The sequence below is a fragment of the Gossypium hirsutum genome, chromosome D13 (genome assembly GCF_007990345.1).
Source record: "Gossypium hirsutum isolate 1008001.06 chromosome D13, Gossypium_hirsutum_v2.1, whole genome shotgun sequence".
In the NCBI taxonomy this organism is placed as follows: domain Eukaryota; kingdom Viridiplantae; phylum Streptophyta; class Magnoliopsida; order Malvales; family Malvaceae; genus Gossypium; species Gossypium hirsutum.
In genome coordinates, this window is record NC_053449.1 from 62,163,572 (window position 1) to 62,180,141 (window position 16,570).

At 32.3% G+C, this 16,570-nt stretch overlaps 1 protein-coding gene and 1 long non-coding RNA gene across 3 annotated transcripts; both read right to left on the minus strand.

The window, feature by feature from the left end:
* Positions 1 to 1,737: 1,737 nt before the first annotated feature.
* On the minus strand, positions 1,738 to 10,670 carry LOC107937178 (histone-lysine N-methyltransferase ASHR3). The gene is made up of 11 exons (XM_016870023.2): positions 10,213 to 10,670; positions 8,596 to 8,742; positions 7,701 to 7,865; positions 6,804 to 6,830; positions 6,047 to 6,164; positions 5,035 to 5,128; positions 4,595 to 4,688; positions 4,360 to 4,438; positions 3,250 to 3,421; positions 2,836 to 2,916; positions 1,738 to 2,177 (listed from the first exon to the last, which is right to left on the minus strand). Exons 1-11 carry the CDS (start codon positions 10,546 to 10,548, stop codon positions 2,021 to 2,023), a joined length of 1,470 nt encoding a protein of 489 aa, XP_016725512.1. The 5' UTR covers positions 10,549 to 10,670; the 3' UTR covers positions 1,738 to 2,020.
* A 1,290-nt stretch (positions 10,671 to 11,960) lies between these two features.
* LOC107937200 (uncharacterized) lies at positions 11,961 to 16,228 on the minus strand. Of its 2 annotated transcripts, XR_005923153.1 has the most exons (3): positions 14,608 to 16,205; positions 12,759 to 14,349; positions 11,961 to 12,157 (listed from the first exon to the last, which is right to left on the minus strand). It is a non-coding gene; the product is annotated as an uncharacterized lncRNA (long non-coding RNA). The 2 variants fall into 2 exon arrangements; XR_001694601.2 differs by lacking the exon at positions 11,961 to 12,157 and having other exon boundaries at positions 13,918 to 14,349; positions 14,608 to 16,228.
* Positions 16,229 to 16,570: the final 342 nt, after the last annotated feature.

Consider the following 16,570-nt stretch of genomic DNA (forward strand, 5'->3'; position numbering starts at 1 on the left):
ATTAAAATTTAATTTACGTTTTAGGTAATTTTTTTTTATATTTGTTTCATAATTTAAATTAAATTAGTATAAAAGTTATAAGAACTATTTATGCGATCGTTATACATGTTATCTTAAATATTTCATAAACTTATATTTGAGATTAATTGCTTGCTTCACAAGAAAGAAGACTTAACATGTACTAGTCTTTTTATGTGAAATGTTTTTAAGAACATGATTTTGATATATAGTATCTTATGATTATGAATCTTTTATTTCTTGTAAAGCTTTTCTAGACTTCACTCTAATGATATCTTAAAACTTGTTAACATGAAAAAACTAGAGGTTTGATAAAACTTTGAGGGACTTGTAGGTACAAAAAAAAGCAATTTCAGTTCGAGTCTTACAATGCGAATCAAATGTTTGTGCCTTTAATGCCATGACTCGACTTAACTTATCAGTTTGCATAGTAAAGCATTGTATTATTAGTAATCATAGGACCTTCAATGTTTTGTCATCCTTAATTACAGATTCACACCCTCACATATAAAGGATTGCATTCTAAAAATGGATCTCAATTGTTGATCCACCATATTAATTGTCGAATCGTTACTTGAAATTCATTGGCAGAACTTAAAAAAAAAAAACTTAACAACCGATTGACTTAAATAAAAACTTTTAAATAATTCAATAATTTAAATCAAAATTTTCAAACAATTTAATGATCAAATTATAATATTTTTAATTAAGTGACTAAAATAAAAATTTAGTCATAATTTAATGACTAATTATAAAATTTACCCAAATTTGTATAATCTACTATTCAAGGTTTTTATTACATGAAATCAAAGTTTTACATCATATCTCATTTATAACGTGGCATGATTCATATCTTATTTATAATGTGTGATGCTTGTTTTTAAAAAAAAAGTGTCATAATTGTGTTTAAATTACCCACACCTATAATACATTCATCATATATTGGTAACGTTACGTGTATGGATTTCATTTTTCTCGGCCAAAACGTTTTTAAATAAATCTCATCATTTTTTATTTATTGTATACTTTTTTATATGAAATTTTAATTTGTTCAAATTTTCATAAATTGTTAATATAAATATTAATAATACTATTTTATGTTTATATATTGCATATATAAATAATTATATTTATTTAATATGAAAATAAATTTGTGTATTTATTTCTTTAAATGTATACATTTGAACCACGATTAAAATTTCAAATGCATAATTATATCAAGTTAGATCTGTTTATGAGTTTGGCTACCTGACCAAGCTCGAAGACTCGCTCAAAAATTAAGAGGATTTAAATAAAAATATCAGGTTCAAAAAATAGGCTTAAACAATAAATTAAGCCTGTTTAAAATATGGGTTAGATTAAATGTTCAAACTCAACTCAACCCATTTTTAAATTAATAATATTTTATATTATGTCATTTTTATATGTTATGTAATTTATAACACAAAAATTAAATCTATTATATACTACTATAATGTAGACATTAAAAAATGTTAAGATAGACTACAGAAGTTTAATAAATAAACAACATATTAAACTAAAAATAATATAAGCATATTGTTAAAAATAATGAGCGATCCTAAAACAAGTTCAAGTTAACTATTTACAAATATAGAAACTCAACCCACCCATGAATACCTCTATATCAAATTAATTTTGAGAACATGAAATATGATAAAATTGGTAACAATTGGAAAAATAGTAGGATAAAATGTTGAATGCTTGAAACAGTCAATTTTCATTTTTTTTTCTCAGCCAAACCGTGTACAACAACATCCACAGTGAATCACAAACCCCATCTCAACATGAATTACAACAAAGCCTTTTAGAAACTACAATCAGCTTGTGGAAACAAAAAGATACATTTTTTTTTAAGAATGTTCAACCTTTGACTCACTGATCTGAATTTTTTAATTTACTTTTTTCTTCCCCCTGGCATGGTGGTAGATTTTTAATATACAACAAAACCAGCCAAATGTCTAAACAGGCAGCTGGTACAAAGCTATACAGTTATGATGGCTAAGCAAGCGGTTGAAGTTCTCCTGCGTTTTGACCCCCAGCATAGATCCAGTTTAACAATCTTTCGTTTGGTCCCAAGATAACCTTGACAATTGGATGCACCACAATGGCACCTCACTTCTGGTCCAAATTGCACAAATCTACAAATGCAAAACACAAACGAGGATCAAAATAATTTACAGACTTATCGCTGAAACAAGGGGTTAACAACAAACTACTCCACATCTACGGAAGCAAAGCTTAGTATGTAAATTGTTATGACCGAGGGATCCACCCCAGATTCCAGGATGCACTGGCAAGTCAGCTTCACAAACTATGCATGTAACATTTCTCATTATATATATACACACATACATAAACATTTCACTTGTTTCTCTAGACATTAAAGCAATAGGCAATTTGCATGAATCTATGACTGGAGTTTGGGTACAAATGATGTAGCTTTTTGAAACATGGAACAGCAACCAAGAGCTCAAGTGCAGAACATAAAGGGATTAAATGAAGCCTATATATTAAACTAACCAATTTTCTTGGAAACAATTCCACATAGAAAAAGGTAATAACAATCAGATATAGCCAAGGTTCGTTAACCAATAAATTTAGCTATCAAAATTGTCTAACATTTACTTACTGAAAAAGAAAACAAAACATTAGAATAGTACGTCAGTTTTGAGGAATGTAACCATAAATATCCACATTCAAGTCTATTCATGCATCATCATAGCTGTGAATATACTAATAAAAACACAAAAATAGCAGCAATTTCAGGAGTGCAAGCAGTATTGCGACCATGAATACCTGTAGTCGTATGTCAGTGGCTCACCAACTTTGATTGAACGAGCAGCAAACACCCCAACACGTGTCTCCCCTTCAACTTGCCTAACGGGATGGAAAATTTATATGGTTAAAACCAAATGTTACCAAAGATGGTTATACTACATTGGTTTTAGCACATAAAGAATCTTGCCACATACACATGATCAGAGAATATATCCAGAAGTAAATGGGTTTGAAATAACAAATCAACTAACCAATAGTGCAAAAAAATTATTTTTTATGATGCCATGCATTTGGAGTTTCATTGAAGATGAACATGCCATACTTCAATAAAAAGCTTAACTGGTAATATGATGCTCTACAATCTTAAGAAACCATAAGCATTATACAGAAATTTAACAGCGACAAATAAAAAAGCAATATATTAATACCAACCACTTCTCCAAAACACAATTGGGATCACAGCTGTGATTTAGAAAACGAGATGTATTGCCTTTGAAAGTTGCATCAATTGTGAAATCTTTTCGAATTTCGCACATGTAAAAATTCTTCACCCCTTTGTGTTTCATGTCCCAAAGCCTCTTTTCACATTGAGCATCATCAATAACTGCAAAGGAAGATAGTTATTTAATCAGTATTCAACTCTTATATAAATAAAATGAAAGATGAAACTTTGAGAAAGGCCATGCATAAATAAAAAGCATGCTAATATTCAATATACAGATGAAATTTCATAGTGCACTCAGGAAATTGGAGCAAGAAAGACTGTGTCTTGGTAGAACTTGAAACACTCGCAAGTAATAAAAAAAACGCAGCTATTATATCTAACTGTCAAATTGATTGCACATATGCCTATACCTGCATCTGAATTGTTAGATTTGAGAACAGACCATCAGTCCTAAAGATACATCTATCACATGTGTAACGATCTTTGTCATCAAAACATCAAGAGAGTTTAACAGGCTAGCATATGAGCATATCTATCCATGATTCGCAAGTACAAGTGGAACTGTATCATGAAAAGATTGTTAACTAATTCCTAACCATAATTCATTTACAGAAGACATACAAAAAGAAATAAACCCCCTTCAAAGGGACTTTTAACACTTCATGTCCTGTCAACTGTTATATGGTGTTTGTGAGGAATAAGAAACAAATCCTTGGGCATATGGAATGGTAAGCAATAACTATGTGGAGTAGAGATTGGAATGTTTACTAAAATAATGAATTTAAATCTCTAGGAGTACAGGGCATCATCCAATTCAATACATGATTCATATCGCTTGGATTGATACTATTCGTATGCTTCCAGAACAAAGACAAGCTAGAGATATGCACTACTTTATACAAAGACTAGACCTCTCTGGTGACAGATAAATCCATGCTTACTGTATTAGAGAACTTTTCAGGGATGTTTGATTGCAGGATTTGTTTTTTCAGTAATTATAAGTTGATAATAATATTTACAACAAAAAGAACGGAGAGTAAAGAATAAAACTGCATTTAGATATACCGAAAAAAACTGAAGTCGAAAAGTGAAACTACCTTCCCCAATATACTCGATTACAAAATCTCCTTTTTTAATAGGTTCAGCTGCCTCTACTCCCCAACCACAAAGTTCAGTCTGAAAGGAAAATAAGCATTTATCTAGATGAGAATTCTGCAAGCAATTTATTTCTCAAGAATGGTCTAAAAATCAACACTAAATGTCATCTGTGCATACACAGAACATTTGAGATAAAGATAACAAATTCAATCTATGCAAACAAACAATCGTCACCTTGACGATTCTAATCTTTTTCTCCTTGCTAAATGGTCTGTTGGTGCAAGATTCAGGGCAGCGGCAAGCCTTTGAGCAGCTTATGCATTGAACTCTGGCATATGGCACACGAGCATGTTAGAACTTATTATCAATAAATCATAATAAACGGCTGATAAGAAAATAAAAAATAATTATTAGCATAATTGCTTGCCATAATACTGCCAACTGGAGCCTTCAAATGATATCTAACAAGGTCAAATAAATCAAGTTTTGTTATTTAAAATTTTCTATTGGAAAAAAACAACTTATCAGGTATAAGGAACCTTGCATGATAGTATTTTAGAAAAAGGCAGTTCAAAAGGGGGAGGAAGAGCAATTCATTTAATACTCTTGTGTTAGACCACCACTTACGATACCTGTCTAAATCAATATAAACTTGAATGACAAATAATAAATACCTGCATACACAATCCTCAGAGCATGTGGAACTGCAACTTGTACATCCAATATCGTCAACAACATCATCACGCTTCTTCTTCACTAGGTAAACATCTATCTCCAATTAAGGCAGGTCAAACAAAATGTAAACAACAATTATAATGAAACAAAATTTTCATTTGCCAAATTGGAAATGTCATTCAAAACCTCAAAAGATAAGATACATTTTAACATCAGGCAGTGTCATGTCTTGCTGAATTCCTATTCGGCAAGTTAAAAACTTTTTGTTTTCTCATTCAGTTTTAAGATGTCCCTAGTTATTTACATGCAAACATATTTGAAGGAAAATAGTGCAGATTTGCATGTCTAAGTTTGTTATATCTAAAAATTTAAGAAAATTAAATAATATTGGAAAATTGAAGAACTTAAACTGCAAAAGTTATATATACATTTAAATAATTATGAAATCAGTTTAATAAAGATGATTGCACAAAGTATACTAGAATACCAAAAATATTACACTAGAAATCTTGACTATCTCTCCACTTGTTGGAATACTCAGCACAGCAGAAATTATTATTTTTCTAATAAAATACTGTTGTCAGAAAGGTTTCTTTCTCTAATTCTATTATTTTGGGTGTAATGATAATCAAGCATACATCATCATCAATGCATAAATAAACAAAGGAGTGGCACCTTTCAACAACTAAATATCGCAGACTTTGACAGATTTCTGGCAACTAAAGTTCATTATACAACTTGCAAAATCTTAAATCTTTGGTCATTTAATTCATTCTATATTTGTGGTTTCAACTGAATGCGAATTATTCTCCAGAACAAGCAATATGAAGGTAAATTTATGCACACAAAATCAAATTCAAACATATTCATACTAATAAGCAATTTCTCAAAACATTTCCATCTATAAGCTAGTATTAGAATAAGAGAGCCAACTATACAAGCGTGCCATGCAATCATTTAACATATAGACTTGAAATTTGGTTAGATATAGTAATGATAAGCTTAGGATACTGCGTTTGATGTGGACATAAGGAGGTGGCACCAATTTATTCTCTATTAAATCTCTCCATGTCAAGTCAAGCTTGAACTCCTCATCCATGTAAGGTAAAGGCAACTGACAGAAAATTTCCTGAAATATAAGACAGGAAAAAGTTAGCTACTTAAATCAGGAGCCAAGAAGCATATTTGACAGTATCATTAACTGATACCAAACAGTTTTCAATAAAAAGAGCAGATGAGTCAGCATGGTAGAGATCATAAACTTGATCTTGCCAATCTCGAAGTGCTTCTCATTGAAAAACTACTTTACTAGTCATTATCATTTATCAAACAACAAAAACAATAATAAAAAATACCTCTAATATACTTACAAGAAAATGAACAGGTAAATATTTTTTTCTATACTTTCTTTGGGATACCTTATTGACTTCAGGTTCTCAAGACAAGCCAAAAAAAATTTCCAAGGGCCATCCACAGTACAGAAGTGAAAAAAGGTACCAGATCAATATAGCCCTCAAATTTTGTCTAAGAATTGAAGTCTAAAAGGCAACATACACTCTCACTCCAATTTAAGACGGATAATAATAACTGACAAATGCCAGATTACTAAAACATTTTGGTTTGGTCACTTGAAAATTTTATATCATAATATTTTCTTGTTTTCCATAAGCACATACTAAAAATTTATACAACAATGAACATCCACAGTAGAAGTTTGTAATATATAAATTGAAATTTCACCGATAAACTGTGGTAAAAAAAACCTAACCTGTATTTCAGTTGCTGGATCTGCATGCTGCTCATTCAATAAATATATAAGTCCTGTCAGCCAGCCTAATCAATAGAAAATAAGAATGGAGAGATAAACCTCAAGATAAAACACAATCACACAGTTAAAACTAAATTAGCAAGTCAGGACAACTAAACTGCAGACAAACCTATGCATCCTTTTAATAGCTAACTGAGCCAGATTTGGAAGCTTTTATAGTGCATGAAGCATATCAAATGTAACCATGCATACAAGCACACAAGCACAAAAAGCTCAAACTCCAACAAGGAACAAGGGATCTCCACATCTCAAATTTGAAAAAAGTAATAGGTGCAACTGTGCAAGATGTTGCGTGTACTGTAGCCTACTGAAGATGACTATGGTCAGGCAACAGGCTCCAAACCACACTTATAACTGATGAGCTAAACATGAGCAAGCTAAAACTCAATCGTATGGGGCATGCATCTGAAGTACTTTCAAGCACATAATTTTTAATATGAAATTGAATCCCTCCCCTCAAATTCAATTTCCATACAACTTTGAGTTTCCAAAATTAATAAACCAAATATTTTTACGTTTGAAATATTCCACCCATATGAATGACTAAATTCCAATTCAATTAATAAAAGGATCATTGGAAACAAAATTCCAAAGTGATATTCTGGCATTGAAATAGATTTAGGCAACAAGAAATATTAATCAAACATAACTTAGAGATCCAATATTACATATTACAAAAGTAGCACATGTGAAAAAGAAATTCAACCACTAGCATGCTAATCCATCCACTGAAGGCTTTATCAAAGGTACTTGCAGGAAGCCTTCCAATAGGGGAAAAAAATCTAACACTAAAAGTCAGAAAAAGGACATATCTGATTAAGGAAAGAAGAAATTGACCTTCTTATCTAGTCTCCAATTAGTTGGATGCCTCCAACAAATTGCTCTCCCTGGTTTGTCCTTCAAATGAATCACTGCATCCGGCCATGGGGAGCACTTATCATGAGATGCCATCGTACAACATACACATCGCCATTGTAATCTCTGTCTGCAAACGAAGCATACCTATTCATTGAAAATGTCAAGAATATAAGCAAACTGCAACCAATAATTATGAGCATGTTTCAGAAAAGATTATTGTATATGACGGCGTTTGGAGATTTAATCCTTTGAATTTATATTAAAATTTGTAGCATTAAGTAAAATACATATTTTTATTAATTTTTTGCTATATTAATACTTATTTGGTATTAAAGTTACTTATTAAACATTTTAATTTTAAATTTTAATGCAACCAACTGGCTCCACTGGTTAGGATGAACCTTTGAACTGTCAACCGGAGGCCTCACTAGTTTGACCTCCTGTCAATTTTTTCCGAAAATTGATTTTAACATTGTAAAATCTTGAAATTTAGGGTTGTCTCAAAATAGAGGAAGTACTTATTCAAAAAGAACATGTCACCCTTCTGTAGTTACTATGTTTACAGTACAGCATTCCCAGCATCATGGGAACAATTGGGGGAGGGGGGTGGGACCAGGCAGACTTTAATCAAACAACAATAAGAAGACAGGTGTAAAGAAGGTAAATGCACACAACCAAAAACTAAAACATCAAAAAAAAATGTACCAGTATTCCTGTCTAGTCAAAAGAAAATTATAATTTGCAAATACGCGTATGTATGCATGCATATCTATGAATATCTGCCTGTCACCCCTTTTTCCCTTCTCTACTTTGCAAATGACTAACCAAAGAAAATCAAGAATGTAAACAATAAATTAGTAGATGCTGATATTACATGCTGTGGACACTGGAATTTTTTTGGGTTGGACATCCTAAAACTTTCTTCGGCACATGTTTTGTGATAAACTCCTTGACAACCACGAACTGAGCATAGGACCTCTTCCCCAGGATAGATGAGCTTATGGCAATCAAGACATTCAACCTGAGATGAATTTTCAAAATGAAGGAAAAGACAGAAGTAAACAAATAGTCAAATATCAACCTGCTTATTAAAAACAAAAATATAAGTTCCCATGAACACAAAACCCGAAGACAAGACAATAAATAAATAATCTTGAATGGCAAAATAAGATAACTACAACACCTACTTTGCACACCAAACATTACATATTTAGTTCCTCCTAAACTGATTTTTACCATTGATTACAGATCTCCAAAACCTGTTTATACAAAAAAAAAAGCAGTACAAGGGCAGAAAAGTAATAGATTGTTCACTTTCACCAGTAAGAAGAAACCAACTAATATCAAAGAGTCTGTAATGAGGCTTTAATAGTACAGTCTCAGCATATCAGGAAATTAGAAAAGAATTTATAATCTCTCAAGAAATATTTACACAATTTTAATTCTCTATCCAAAGGGAAAAAGTCCAGCAAAGTATAGGCGCTATCTGCACAAGTCATATTTTGGATGCTTTGTAGGCTGAACTTATGTTAGGAAAGTCCATTAGTTCTCTTCTCTAATTAAGGCTTAAGTTTCTCGATTGCAATTTCATTTCAGTTGATTTCTTTCTTTTCTAGAATAGGTTTCCAACCTATGTGATAAGATTACACTCTTATGACAAAACATTACACTCTTTCAACTTTTTATGACAAAATCGCAATAACAGTGAATTGCCTCAATATTTACCATTATCATCTATCAAGCATAATGAACTAGCACCTACTCTCTATTCTGTATATATACAATACATGGGTCTCATCAGCAAACAAAACTTGTATACAGATCTCCCTATCTCACATATTTGCTCTCAATGTCATTTTTCAAATACCTTACTTCCTCTTTCAAGTATCCTACTCCAAACTATTTTCACCTCACAGCAATCAATATCAAGGTCCACATCAATCCTAATTTTGCCACATCAACACCATTCTGAATCACTTGTTTGCCACATTCCGTCACCAATTCACAATACACAAAGTATCAAAAGGAGTTCTTGACCATGCTACGGATGAACTTGGCAGAAAATTAGCATAACATGCAGACAATATCATAGAAATTATTGGAAAAAGAAAAACATTAATTCTAGAGCGGCTACATTTGCTTGTGTGAACAAAACAATATCAAACCAAATAGGCCAGATATCCATTCTCAAAATAACCTAACATCTCTATCTACCATCTTGTCTAACTATTTTCTCTCACACAATTTCTAAGGACTTAACATGACCCATGTAATTGAATTGCCATCCAAGCAACAAAAGATAGATACAAGAAAAGCAGATTTTTTCTAACATTAATTGTTTCATGTACAGTAACACATTTTCACGTTTTACAAACTCAACATTTTTTACTTGGATTACTTTCTGCCATTTTCAGTACGCCGATTGATTATTTAAAAAAAATCCTTATTTCGCCAAACAGCAAAAGAATCAATAAAGAAGAAAGACACATACCAATCTCTTAGCCCCAACGAGAAACGGAAGAAAATAGCAGGACTTGGGGAGACCAGATTCCATCTTCCTATGAACCCAATCCCTCAAATAATCCTGCAAAGCTTTACCATTAGACCCTTTCTTCACCTTCTTCAAAACCCTTATCCCACTCCCATTACAGTTCACGCGTTTTGGGACCAATCTCTGGTCCCACTTACAGTTTACGGGTAGGGTTTTGAGTTTGGGAGAGTCAAAAGCATCAATAGAATCGGCAGAGTCAACAGAAAGAAGCTTCAAATTAGGGCAAGGAGAGAGAGAGAGAGATGAAGAGTGAGAAAGATTTCCAAGGCCAGGCATTTTTCAGTTTTTTTTTTTAAAGCAATTGGAAGAAAATGAAAACCCTAGATTTTTATGAGGGGGAGAGAAAGGGAGGGGGAAAATTAATTTTTTGGGCGGGAAAAAGTAATTTAGAAATGGGTGGGAAATAATGAAATTGGGAAAAAGGTGTTATTACTGAATGAAGATGGGGAAGTTGTGGATTCACGAGACTGCCCTCTCTTTTTGGGTAAATTACACTTAAAAGGTCACTAAACAATAAATAAATTTAGTTTTAGTCACTTAACTTCATAAAGTTACAAAATAGTCATTGAACTATTTGAAAGTTTTCATTTAAGCCACATTTAAGTCACTAGGTTGTTATGTTTTTTTAAGTTCGACTAGTAAACTACAAGTGATGAAGAATAGAGAATAAAGCTATTTGGATTTGGGTTCGTATATTGGTGACGTCAAAGTTGTTTCGTGAAAAAAAAAAGTTAAACTATAAAAAAGAAGAGAAGCGAAAGCTTTCGATTGATGGAAGTGGTACGAACAAATAAAGCTATACATCACTACATCAACAATTTCAACAGCCAATTGACTTAAATGAAAACTTTCAAATAATTCAATGACCATTTTATAACTTTTTTTTAATTGAAAGAGTAAAACAAAAACTTAATAATAATTTAATGACTTTAGATTTTTTATTTATTTCAAAACACTTACTTTGGAAATTAACTTTATATTCATTTGTTCGAATATAAGTTTATATTTGTAAATTGATAATTTAAATTAATTTAGATTTAATACGATTTCTTTTTTTTGGTAATTTATATATTTTTGGTACAATCTTAAATATGTAAATTTTAACATAATTTTTATGTTTATGTTATATTTAATCTTTAAACATTGAGTGAGAAAAATAAAAATGATATAAAAAATATTTGGGCTATGATTTTTTAAAAATTATTATAATTGCTTAAGTAATAAAAGATGTCATAAATTTTGTTAATTAAATTTTAGTTGTAATTTTAAAATAATTTAAGTAACCCATATAACCCTTTTAATGTATAATTTGGAAGACCTTTACCGTTTATTTAACTGGGGTTTAGTGGAGTCACACTGCGCCTGGGTACTTGTTGGATGGAGAAGACGGTGTTTGTCGATTTCTGTTTTTAATTTTCCCTTTTTGCTGTTTGTTTTTCCAATTTGTTTTGTTTTTTTATTTACTTTGGTTTGTTTGTTGCTGATGGACTTCTCCTGTTTGCTGCTCAGGCCCAATTGCTATAAACGGATTTCTGTTCAAAAAAAATTTTGATAAATTTCCATAATAGTATAGATAATATTATTAAATAAAAATAATATATTATATTCATGAAAAATGGGTAAACTCAAACAGCATTCAGACTTTCAATATTAGAGCTAAAACCTTATTATTGAATTTGAATATTGTAGATATAGAAAAACAATGCTGAGAGAGTTTTACTCCTCCTTTATGGATTCAGCTCAGTTTGTTTTCAAATTAAATTGAAGCCCAATATAATTATTGAATATAATAGTGTCAAAAAATAAATATTAAACTTAAAATTGCACATGCACGCACACACTTCCTATTCATTGTGACCGTGAAACAGGAAACCTGAAACAGTACCTGCGGAACAAGTGAGCACAGTTACAAGATGCATTGCGCTTCAAATGGAAGAATTCAAGTTTGAACCTTGAATACAACAACATTATTAAAAAGGGTCAGCCATGGACACCAAAAGGATAGTCTTCGTGGGCCATAAAATGAATATAGAGGCATCCGGGGCAAACTATGAAACTACACTAATATGATACTCCCTACAATCCCAGCATAAAAAAAAAAAAAAACAGTGGTTACCAATGGAAATCCACAGAAAAAATCCTCTACTCACATGGCTTAGTTGCCAAAAAACAATAAGAACCATAAGCTTAGCTTCTGCAACACTTGCAATAGATTCAAAAACGCAGCCATGTGCCTCACATATGTGACATTCTAAAACAAGAGTTACATGTATAATTGAATGCATATATGATTTTGGTGTAAACATGGAACTATGGAAGAGAAACCACCCTGACAGGATGCTACGCAGATTACAGACCAAACAGTCACACGTAGTTTTAAAATTGCAGGAGCAAATGAAGAACAAAGTTACAAAACTTAGCTATTGTTGATTTTTAGGACAAAATAGCATAAACAATCCAGATCTAAGTTAATAGCAAATGGATACCTTCTTTGTTATTAGATAGTCAGTCCATCAACTAAATGCAGCCACGTCAGCTTCGATTTTGCTGTCTTGAATCAGATCCTTCTGCAAAACTCCATTAATGTCATTTCCTCATCCATTGAATCATTCTTGGGATAATGTGAACAAATTGCTCATCAGAACCATAAGTTCAGGTCAATAAAATATGTCATCTTCAATGGCTGCTATATGCCTAGTCAAGCAGGAGTAATAATCTTATTAATGGTTTTAAGTTTGTTCCGTTCAATAAGATTGAGATTCTTCAATGCCCGCTAGAACAAAAGGATGGAAAACTTCATAATCATCCGAATCAAAGCCTATATTCTAATAGAAATTGCGACACTCCCAAGAACATTCAGTCACACAACATCAATGAAGTTATCAGGATTAAGAATGCGGATGCTGAATAGTTAGAGAAGATGAAGGAGGTTTACTAAAGGCAGACTAAGCTAGCCTATAATACCGAAGTAATCACATGCTTTGAATCAAGTTGAAATTAACAGCTATGCGAAGTTACCTGTTCCAAAATAACCTGTATCAAGGCCTTAATTTTCCAGACCTCGAGAATCAATTCATTGGATGGTTGAGAAACAGGGATTACCTCATTCATTTGCTTCACCATTTTGCACAAACTAGAGCAGTTTCCACTCACTGAGAAGTAAATATACCATATTCTATGACTAATTATAATTATATACATACCTTCTGCATTCCCATTTCCTCTTGAATCATATGGTATCGAGCATTGAGATCATGAAACTCACTAAATCGCGATGCATGTCTTATACCTTCTTCCACAACTTTAAAATTCTCCTTGCACTGTGCTTCCCGCATTTTGATTCAAAGCCATCCATCCTTCCTTCCAGCATTTCCTCACACGGGCACGGCACATTGTCCAAATAGTCAACCATACTACTTCGGACATATCAGAAATACCCTCATTTATACTCTTTTGCTCTTCAGTGAAAACAGATTGTATCCTTTCAAATTTATATTTTTTTGTTATGAATAGCTTAAGAAATAAGAAATCCATCTTAAAAACATCTTCAATCCATAACTAGTTTCCTTGTTGAGCAACAAGCTGACTGGAAACATAAATTATTTTCAAATAATTCAAAACAAAAATAACAGTTCCCCATGCTCATCATCTCCAATAGTTCCGATATTTAACTTTAAAAAAGGGAATAACAAACAATCAAATGTCACTGAAATAACTATATTTTACAATTTCCACATACAACTTCAGTTCAATGCTCTCAATATGAAATCTGAGATTCACAGACTGTACACATCAAATCCCTTACTATAAATAAGTGGAAACAAATGCTAAAGTTCGGAACACAAAAGTCAATAATTAGTTCATTGAGATACCTCTATCAAATCCATGGAAGAACAGACCTATTTGCTGCAGCAGGTGCAACAATCATGACTAAAGTTGACACGCCAGCTTCTTTCTTGAGTTTTACCAACTTTCGGATGATGAAGAAGAAGTCGATACCTCCTCATATGCATCTAAATCAATTCCAAACATTTGGTTCAGCAATGCCTCAGGTACCCGCCACCTTTGTGCCTTATCCTGATCCCAAATATATTTTGGATTCATAAATAGAAGAGTCCACTTGTGCCTTAATCTAAGGAAAAGAATATATATACACACACAAATACATATATATATATACCAATTGCACTACTTATTAATGATGAATCAATCAAGAAAAGGGGAAACAAGATGCTTAAATTGGTGTAACAGTACATTCTCCTCTTTTTTTTGAGGTATGATCAGAGCATATGCCAATTATCTGTTTGAATGCAGGTTCATGAAAGAAAGCAGTACCTGAACTCCAAATGTGCAGAGGCGAACAGACTGTTCAAGTTGATTTTTGCTCAAGCTAGCTATAACAAGAAATTGGCCACCATTGGAGTAAAATTCACTGGCATCAACAAGAAAATAGCTAAGACCCTGTTGAAGTCTAAACTATCTACATAAAGGTATCAATCATGACCCCTTTTGTATCATTGATTATTCAGACACCTTTCCTAATGCTGTTCATCATCACTCAACTAAGGATGTATTTGGCATTCTGTTTGGAGTGCTAAAAGCACTTATGCACAGCAGAAGCATTCACAAACAAGGTCCTTTTCCAATAAAAACACTTCTTGAAAGTGCTTTTTCACCCAAACTGAGAAGCCGGGTATAGTGTGCTTTTAGCTTGTTGAGCATGTCGAGTGAAAATACCAATACATTAATTCCTTTCTCTACCGAATATCATGTCTAAAATGGACATTTTAACTTTCCACCGCAATTATTAACAGCAATGCCAAACCCTTGAAATTAAGGAACCAAACTTTTTCACCACAGTTTTCGAAAGCACTTTTTTGTTAAACCGAACTTTTCAAAAACATTCTCAAATAGCAACACAGCAATGCCAAACTGGCCCTAATAGAACAAAACAAAACCTCCTAAAGTGTTAGACCAATCATTTCAAGTATCCTAAAACTTGCTTGCAATGCTGAATTGTCACAAGCAGTGAAGTGACACAAAAATGGAACGAGGCTAATTTGTGTCGCATATTCAATGGCTCAAAATTTGGGTTGACTCAGGTACTCAGCCATAACTAGCAAGAGAAGGGAAGCTAAATTTATCATCTCCCATAAAGTAAAATATGATCAATCAAAGCACCACATTCGCGATTTCCAGAACATAAGGACCAAATTCGATGAAAATTTACAATTAATCAAAAACTTAATCACCCTTGCGGAACTCATATCGATAATAAAAAATCCAACGACAAGTGAAAAGAATAACAACGGCATCACGCAAAAGAATTTCCAAAATCAATGACGTATATAGTAATCTAAACCGAATGGGGATTGCATTCTTTGGAGTAGAATTGATTCTTCTCGATCAAAGTCTTAAGCATCTCATATGTGAAGTTCGGATCATTTGGGTCACTGGTATTGGAATCATCGGCTGATTCCAAAGTACGAGGTCGCGTACAACAAAAGCCACCGTAAAAACCACCACCGGAACCCACCCTTTTACTCGAAGAAAAAGAAGATGACGAAGACAAGGACGGCTTTGCTAAGGGTTTTGCTTGTTTCTTCTTCTTCTTCTTCCTAAACTTCACAAATGGAAACATGAGAACCTGCTTTAACTTTACCCCCATGAAATCGCTTTTATACGTACGTCCATCAATTCTCCGAGAGTGGGACACCGATCATAGCGCTGTCGTCATTAACTCCGGCACTTTCGGTCCTCTCAGCCTTAGGATAGAATATATATATATAAAGTGGATTGAATTGTACTCGGGTGAGAAAGTTGAGATCGCGTAAAAAAAATTGGACTTTTGAAACCCAAAATGGAATAGATTTCTTCACCACCAGACTCTGTTTTGTCAATGGAATTTGCTTGCGTAACGGTACGTAGTTCCCAAAGTGAGTCACAGACAAATTAATGCCTCGGAATTTATGGAGTAAGTTAGAAGAAACTCCCTATCTAATTTTCACAAATTCCAAATTTAATTATTTTAATTTTAAAATTTTAAAATGTAAGTACAATTATTAATATTGTTAACATTTTTTTATTAAATTTATCAAATGATATTTTGAAATAAAAATTACTAATTTGATAGTCATGTAATTAAAAAATTTTGATATTTTAATTAATTTAAATTTAACAATATTAACCATTGAACCTGAATTTATGGAGTAAGTTAGAACAAACTCCCTATTAATTTTCATAAATTCCAAATTTAGTTATTTTAATTTTTAAAATTTAAAATTTAAGTCCAATTATT